At 41.5% G+C, this 9,051-nt stretch overlaps 1 protein-coding gene across 1 annotated transcript; it reads right to left on the minus strand.

Moving 5' to 3' along the window:
• Positions 1-1,036: 1,036 nt before the first annotated feature.
• On the minus strand, positions 1,037-4,181 carry LOC144742113 (alpha/beta hydrolase domain-containing protein 17A-like). The gene is given in 5 exon segments (XM_078624611.1): positions 1,037-1,262; positions 1,774-1,953; positions 2,405-2,599; positions 3,813-3,946; positions 3,948-4,181. Coding segments are annotated over 5 exon segments (969 nt in total).
• Between the last annotated feature and the right edge of the window lie 4,870 nt (positions 4,182-9,051).

Here is a 9,051-nt window from a genome sequence, read left to right on the forward strand (position 1 = left end):
AAGGAAAATGGATCAAGTATCTGTATTGTCATACAACAGAGACAAGAATGAGTGAGTTCTTCTTTGAAGCACCTCGATACTGAACTGTACATCATCAGAATAGAAGCAGGGAGACAAAACAAGACAGACACTGAGGGGACACGAGCTCCCCCGACAGGTCTGATTCTCCGGGGTGAAACAAGACGGACAAGATCCAAACAGGAGACAGACTGTCCGACATTCCTCCACACAAAAGGGATGAGGTGTTTCCTTACTCAATGTGTCTCTGTGCAGTCTCACACGGGTAAAGATGGTGCACTTAGAACAGAAGGCAGAGGTTCAGTTTGGACTGAAAGAAAAGACAGAAAAAGGCGCTGGTGTGGAACAGCTCACACAACTCAAAGGATTGGTCCATGTTTAATTTGGAGAACTGTTATTTGGGTGGTAGATAGATAAGATAACGATTAAGATAAATTTGCAAAAAAAATAATGACACATTCTCTTTCAAAAACCTTCAAAGTAGAGGTGTCAAGAGGATCTCTGGAGATTTGAATGAATTCAAACACACAAAACAAAGACAAACACACATGAGCCGGACACTGACCCTGATGTCTTCAATACCTGAGCAAACTGTTCAGTACAGTTAAAAAACAACAAACGACTGAGTATAGATTTATTTAAAACCAAAACAATAATTACTGCTCTGTACATGTGTAACTACGATCATCTGGCGACTCTACAGAGAACTTGGTACAAAGTCTGGGCTGTAACTAGAAACAGCCGATCACATGTCAGTCAGACAAAGTCCTCAAACAACTGACCAGCTCGTCATTCCAAGTTTGAACATACGTCCTTCAATTGTGCACACACTCAATATTATTGCACAATAGAGGTACAGACCTGCAGCTACATGTCAGACATCACAGCTGTAGTGTCGGTTTAGTGTCTCTGGTGTTAAGGTACATACACCCCCCCCCACCCTCGATTGGAGTAAATGTGAATCTGCGCAGAGTAAAAGGATCCTGATGGAGTTGATGCTTGGTAGAAATGGTGGAGGTCAGGCATGCTGCGCCACTAACTCCTGTCCAATGAAGCGACGCAGGCGCTCCAGATACTGGCTGTACAATTCAATGTCGTTGTGTCCCGCTCCCTCCACCCAGAGGGGCTCCACGGCTTTGGGGCAGCGCTCGAACAGAGCCAGGCCGTGTGAGAAGTCAATCACTTCATCCTCAGTCCCGTGGATGATGAGAACTGGAGATGTGATTTTGGACACTTTCTCAATGCTACGGGGAGTTTAGAAAGAACATCAGATTAGAGAAATATTGACCATTTTCACAGTTTACTCCAGGCTGTTTTATAGACACATTTTTACACATTATTATTATAATTATAATATTTATATTTTCACACGTTTTCATATTTAAAATATGTAAATCTGATAACAAAGAGCTTTGCCATCCAACTGCAAGAAGAACACTTTTAAATGAATGAGTGCGACTAAAAACTCTTTCTGGTTTCATTTGTTTGGATGTAGATAAATTACAATAGTATATCCTTGATCAACTGGTGAGAACTGTGTCTATGTATAAGGTCATGTCACTCGAAATCCAGTTTTCACTTCACTGTTAGCAGACCTACCGGTATTATGTGAACATGCTATCAGGCACACAAATAATTGTTTACTTAACTTAGTTTTCAGGGAGACACACTGGGAGTAATCAAATATGTGTAACAAGTTCTACCAAAACGTTCCAACTAAGAGAAAAAGAGGACCAATGATAGTTTGACACTCACTTGGGGAAAGCGTCGAAGCAGTACGTTTTCTTTGTGTCGGGAAAGGCCACTCTCATGCCAGATGTTAAAGGGGAGTGAAGGACGACAGCAGCACACTCATACCGTGACCCCAAGTCCACAGTGGGAACCGTACCGATGCTCTGTCCATACAGGATGATGTTCTCTGGGCTAATGCCAAACCTGGGGGACATCAGAGAGATGTTCAGGACAAGATCACTGAAGCCAGTTTGTTCAGGTTTCATTGACACTCCTGGGTAAAAAGAATTCCTCCTTTGTTAAGGCATGCTTCAAATACTGAGGGTGGAGATGGAGATGCACAACAGTGTTGTGTTTTCCCCTAACGCAGGTCGACTTTCACCAACGACACGTCACACAGCATCCTTCTGAGGAATCCTCCCACCTCAGCCTTCCATCTTTTCATCCGTCCATCTGACTCTTCTATTCTCACAACATCTGTTCCCAGTCGGCTCTCTGCCAGCTTGATTCATCTCGTTTGGACCATATCTTTAATTCAATTTTCACTCCTTCTGGCTTTGTACTAACAAAACATGCAGCCTTAACAAAAAGGACAACTAAACTAAACTAAACATTCTAAATAATACAACAGACCGTGAAAACACACAAACCATACCGAGTGCGAAGGGCATGCCAGGCAGCGTCAATGTCTGCATACAGGTCCTTCTCAGTGGGCTTCCCTGTGCTGACGCCATAACCAGAGTAATCGTAGGAAAAGATGTTGCAGTTGATGCGAGTACCGAGTCCGATGTAGAAACTGCTCATCTGGCCCAGGTCGACTGCATTCCCGTGGGAGAAAAGTACCGTGAACCTGGGAGGAGTGAGGTAAGAACATGGTGAGGTTCCTGTCCTTCACGAGTTCAGCCTATAGACACAGTGACATTTATCGGTCCTACAGGAGACCGACATATTAAACTGCAGCCAAAATACGTCATCATACGTAGAAGGACTGGAAATTCTGCTCCAGTAACCTCGACCGAATGCATCACTGGAAAGATGAACCTAATCCAGACCATAAACATAACCACAAGTATAAACGTCTGACAAACACAGGAAGGATAGTTGGATGGGGCCAGTCACCAAGCAACGACTGCCTGCGGTAAGCTCCGTCTACTGAGAGGGACCCACTTCAATATTTCATACTTTTGACCAACCAAAGCAGGCTACTATTAACCGTCAATAAACCCTTTATGCATGTTGCCGCTCTCAGAAGGAATCCGATACTGGTTTTGAGCACCAACTCTTCTGACATCTCTGGGCACCGGTTTTGTTTATGAACCCATATAGCCTGTCTCTCTGCACTTGTCCTCACCACACGGATGGTGGCACAACAATGACTAGTATGGATTCATTCTTCTGTAACACACTAGACAAAACACGAAGCCTGTAACATGCTCCTGTCCTTTTCTCTTTTACTGATTTGTTGAGTCAATCAGCAGCAGCTTGGTGCAGCAGGAGGGACATCTATACTTTTCCTCTCAGACGCAATTAACATTGTTTGAATTCCTCTCAAGACTAATAATAACCTCTCATGACACAATCAGACAATAAATTCAAGGACACAAACTTACAGGAAGGAGGAGCAGAGAGCTGGATGAGAATGAATGTGTGTTTTGCAAAAGTTAGATTACACATGACTCATGGTCACTAACCAAGCAATATATACCACTGTGCATTGTGCTGCGCAAAAAATAACGGCGAAAAAAGCAGAGACTGGAATTTTCCAATTACCTTTGGAAGATGTGTTTGCTGAGTTGTACAACATGCACCACAATTTTTGGGCAAAAACTCCAGCTTTAAATACTCATTTCAAAATATTAGACGTGAACAAAACATCAAACCGGGTGATGTGTCTGATACAGGGACTAAGAAGGTGTAAATGAGGGAATGATTATCGACACCAGCGTTGGATGTGAGCTGACAAGACAGGAGGGTGAGGTGGGCTTCTGAAGAAGTGGGACAGAGTGTGATAAAACAAATCAAGCAGGTTTGAATAGATACACTAAATAGTTTAAACAACTCACCTAGCATTTGGAACACAGCGAATATACATGCAGCCGATTTGATTCCCTCGGCTGGAACGGGTGAGGAACACTTCCACTGTGTCCAGCTCTCTCTGCGTGTACTGAAACTCAGCTCGTTCTGTCAGATGAAGCTTCCCATTTGCCCTCAACAGCCCCTGCACCTCCAGCAACTGATGCTCCACTCCGAGTCCGTTGGCTTGATGCCCCTGTTGCCCCTGTTGCCCCTGTTGCAGTGGTGCCTGGTTCTGGATCTGCGAGAAAGGCATATGTGGGCTCAGGGGGCAGGAAGGCCAGCTTGGCTGCGATGCGGCTCGGGCAGGGTGGGCAGCAGAACAGGCAGCAGAGCTCGCTGAGGGAGAGGCCATTCATCCTTCACTGTGCAGCGGGAGGACAAGAGGATCACTGTACTAATGAATGCATATCATCCCAGAGTTAAAAACAATGAGACACTCACGCCATGTAAAGCACAAGGATCTCAGTGTGAACGCAGAAACAACGATGATAAAAGTGTTTATGGGAGCAAGTTTCTTACAGTTTCAATGCACAATGATAACGTCTAGTTTACTGGATCTGCGGTAAAAATGCAAAATAGCTTTTCTCAAATGTGACTGTTTCCCTTCTCAAGTATTGTGGCTGTAGTTAGTTATCGGATGTAAAAGGAATAAAAGGACAGCTGGAAACGTCTTACACTCCGTTTCTGCCGTAGTCACATAAACATGTATCGTCAGTTGAGCATGTTACACCACACCTCATAAACAGATGGTCGACAACCTACCTGTTGAACAGAGGAGTTTGGTCTAAGCCAAAAGAAGTGCTGAAACAAAAAAACAACAACAACCAGAGGAAGACTTCCTCTACATCCACAGGAAACTGAGCAGAATGTTTAGCACCTTGTCAGCAGAACGACGATTAATCAGTGGACCCAATCAGCTGACGGGAAAGTGTCATTTTCTAACTATTTTCTAACAGGTTTCTCCGAGCGGTGACTGAAGTCCAGATTCTATTCATTTCACCCGCTTGCTGTGAGGTCAACTGCTGATGAAACATCCACTGGTTCACAAAGTGTGTGCTGGATATCCCGCTTAGACCGTTTACAAGACGATGAACGCGTTTAGTCACACCAGACAGCTAGCTAACGCCGCGCTGGCTTAAGCTAGCAAGGACACATCAACAGACTGGCAGGGAAACGGCGCTGGTCCACGGACAGTTGACGTTAAAACCCCTTAAAACAGTTTCTACCGTGAATCGCTGCCGTCAGGAAAACGCGAAAGTCGCTGGTTGCACCTCAGTTTTATGTACGGACGGTTGTCATTTAAATTAATCCGTGCTTGAGCGATGTTATCCCACTTGTCTACTATTTCAACGCATCCGGATTCGTCTGCTGACAGGATGTGACGTCACGAGTTTCCATTGTATAAATAAGGAAATGTTTAAGAATGTAAAATTTGACATTTGAACTTCAATTGTTCATTTCAGGCTGTGAAACAATTGATAAATGGCAAAAAAATTAACATCTCCTGTGACTCAACTTTCAATGAATCATCTCAATGAGTGGTTCTGATGATGGGAACATAGAAGGTCTGAGGAAACAGGATGTATGACATGCATCTGTGATCCAATTCCTTATATGAGAGCTGTCTGCTCCCAACGATGTGAGATTGGCTGTATTTATTCAAATGTGGCTCCCTTCTCAAGTAATTGTCTGTTAGCTAGACAGATCACAAATCCTATCCTCACTGATTGCACCATTGCAAATGTACAATGTTCAGCATGACAGGCCCGACCAGTATCCTAATTAATGGAGATTCATTGTGAAAACAAAAGGGGAACATACTATTTATAATATGCAGTAGAACAAACAGAAGATCCACACTGTCAAAAACAGAGAGTGGGATAGTCCAACTGAGAATAAGAACTAAATTAAAGAAGACTTGGTCCAAACATTTGAATGGGTTATGTTATAAGCTGTAATAGACTGACATTATTAACATCTTCGTTAAACCGATGAGAAATGTAACTGGGTTCGAGTAGAAAGATACATTCTTTCCTACCTATTCATTTCCAAGAGAAATTTACATTCACCCACAACACTCAGTCTGATACTGAACACAGATAGTTGGACCACTTGTATCAGTAGAAGAGGTCAGCAGATGGTGTTTTCCACTCCTGGGGCCCGTTCCAGAAAGGAGGTTTACGGTAATGAAACCCCAGAGTTTGTTAATCCTGAAATGAGGAAATTAAATTTTTCCTAATTTCAGGGTGACTGATGAGGTGATATCAAACATATGAAATTTTTAATATGTTTGGTTTGGTCAGTTTACTTGAAAATTATATAGAAAACTGCTGTTTTCTTCATTTCAGGAGTTACACACTACCCTGGATAAACATCTACTAACAGCAAATATCATGTCTCTCATCTGTAGATACAAGACGTTGTCGCCTTTTATTTCAATCAGCTGTGTTGAAGCAGAGACATTTACAATAAGCAAATTATAATGTTGACCATTTATTTTCTTCTTGTTTCAGTTCAGCAAAGCAATAAGAATATTTGACCTAATGCAGATGTCTGTTTTTACCATTATACCATTACCCTGAATGGTTGAAAACAAATAAAACCCTTATGCTTCCAATGCCATGGGCCATAACCTTGAATGTTTTTAGTTTATGTGCATCCACAAAAACAGCAATGGACAGACATCTGCATAAGGTCAAATGAACATTTTTAATGATTTGATGAACTGAAACAACAAAAAAAGCAAAAAACCCACAGGTCAAATTGATTAGTCCTCTGACAACTACTAGTCGTGAAGCCTTTCTGATCCAAAACTGACAGCCTCTTCCGGTAATTGTGAACTAAATTTTGACCATGTCAGTGTTCACCAGATTTTTGAGTAAGAAATCTTGACTATTTATTTTACATCCCAAAATGTACCAATTTGATGAATATTGCAAAGATTGGGCAGTATTTTGACTGTAACTGTAGATGTACCGAAGCATCAAAAATATTGTTATACGTGCATGCAACAAAGTAAAAAAGTACTTGATTTGCTAAAATAATTGTCACTTTCTGTATGAACCACACATGCATAAATGAAGACAAAATACAAGTGTATTTTAAAATAAACTTTGTGATTTTATTGTTTTGTACTTAATCTTACACATCATACAATCCTAAATCTTGAAAGAAAAACAAATAAAAAGAGATCTGGTGGTTTCTGGGGGACTGGAGTGTCAAGGGACAAGAACTACGGCTGTGTGGAAATTGCAGATTTCATGCTCATCTTGAAAGACAAGAATGAATCATATGGAAATCAAACCGGATTCATCACAACTAAGAGGTTTATTATTAGCAATTAGCAAAACCCTCGCATGATGATAGAGATACTGATTATAAAATCTGCTGACTGAAGACATGAAAACTATCAAAGAAACAAAAATGAGGGAAGAAAAAAAAAAAAAAAACTCAGATACTGGTAATATCTAGATTAAGTAAGCTTGACCTAATTGCTGGTGTCCTTCATCACAAACCTTTGTAGTTATTACCCAAAAATGGTTAATGTTGAGAATAATCCTTCGTTTGTTGAATTAATGACATTGCAGCTGATTGTGTGAAATATGGTGGTTTACATTCAAACTGCTTATGTTTATTAAAAAAAGAGGGCGTGACATAAGCAGTCAGTAGAAAACAGCAAGTGTAAACCAGAACATCTACACGATTCACAAAGCTGAACAATCATTTCAAGTAAAGGACACTCATGTTTTACCAATCTGTCGATGTGACATTTTAGGGATATTTTATAATACCATCCATCCAGGGGATGCTATGTGTAAATGAAGATAAACTACAGAGTTTCTTCGATTCAAAGCCCCCTGAAATAGGATTCCACTTGCAACAACCACTCAATCTGAAATTTTCCACATTTTGAGAAACAGTCAAGGTCTTCAGATGACTAGCTCATCCCAGGTACACGGTCACAATCCTATGTCCATTACATAGACTCTGATTGGACAACTGGCCTGTGTTACGATTTCCATCATAGGAGTCGAAGCTGAAATCAGCTGGTTCCATTTCAGATTTGGTGCCCTAGACATTCTTCACTGGGTTTTTTGAAAATGCATACTCTTGTTACATTTTTTTTCTATGTTTTTGTCATACATATTTAATCATCAAGCCCTAGCAACGGTTTACAGGAAAGCTTTTTATAATGAAGATGAAATACCCCTAAGGGACCTGATACACTGTCAGTGTATGTCAGTACTGTCAGTAATATCACAACGCTTTGATAAGAATCAGTAAACAGGATAAAGCATGGACTGGGATTCTGTGTAATTTAAGATCATCAAGCTTGGAGGGGCTTCTGATTGTATATTGGAAGCCATTCGGACTGCACAAGTGTCTTGTGGTGGCTAGTGACTATAACTTAGTTAAGTTATTTGGGACACAAGATAGAAAGATGATGGGCTAAAAAATACGGTGAAAAATCAATCGAGTTCAAACCATTTGTGTCATTTTCCCCCAATAATTATGCAAAGCACTTTTACATACAGATTATTATTCTTCACCTTAGATCCCCACCTTTAATACCTGACAAAAAAAATCTACATTAAGGTTATACTTAGGTTATGAATAGGAGCCATATGGTATTTACATTTGGGGCGGGGGGGGGGGGTTATGAGTCCTGTTAAGTTGAGCCTGGAGGTTCCAGCCATGCATTGTGCTACTGCTGTGCGGCTTTTAAACATTCCAGCTTTGAGTCAATCGGTGCAGTCAGCTACAAAACGGTAACTCCTAACGTTTGACTGCACACATGCACATTAGTTTGATCTTCCTGGAAGAAGCTAGCTTTAGGCGGCCTTCATATCAGGTACTCGCCTGAATATGAGCACATTGTAAAAAGCACAGCACGCAACTCTGTAGCATTGCAACAATCTTAACTTTGGCTGAACGGAGGGTGTGTCGTGTAGACTGCAACCCAGGTCAGTTTTCATTCAGCATGTGTCAGTGGTCTGCTGGTGGTTTGAAGAAACGTGGAGCTTCTCTATCACTCCAGGGTACAAAAAACGGCATTTGAGAGGGAAACGCTGACTTACTACCCCCTCTCACCGATCAGTCAAGTAGTCCTTCAGTGAGCCTGCTAGACAAATCAAGCATAAACTGCAAATGACCCAGATGCTTAACAAAACTGAGTAGGGGTGGCACGGTGTTTTGTGCTGTGCAGCTGACATTTTGTGCTTCTTT

This window comes from Lampetra planeri, unplaced genomic scaffold, assembly GCF_965212315.1.
Source record: "Lampetra planeri unplaced genomic scaffold, kcLamPlan1.2.h2 scaffold_862, whole genome shotgun sequence".
Classification (NCBI taxonomy): Eukaryota; Metazoa; Chordata; class Hyperoartia; order Petromyzontiformes; family Petromyzontidae; genus Lampetra; species Lampetra planeri.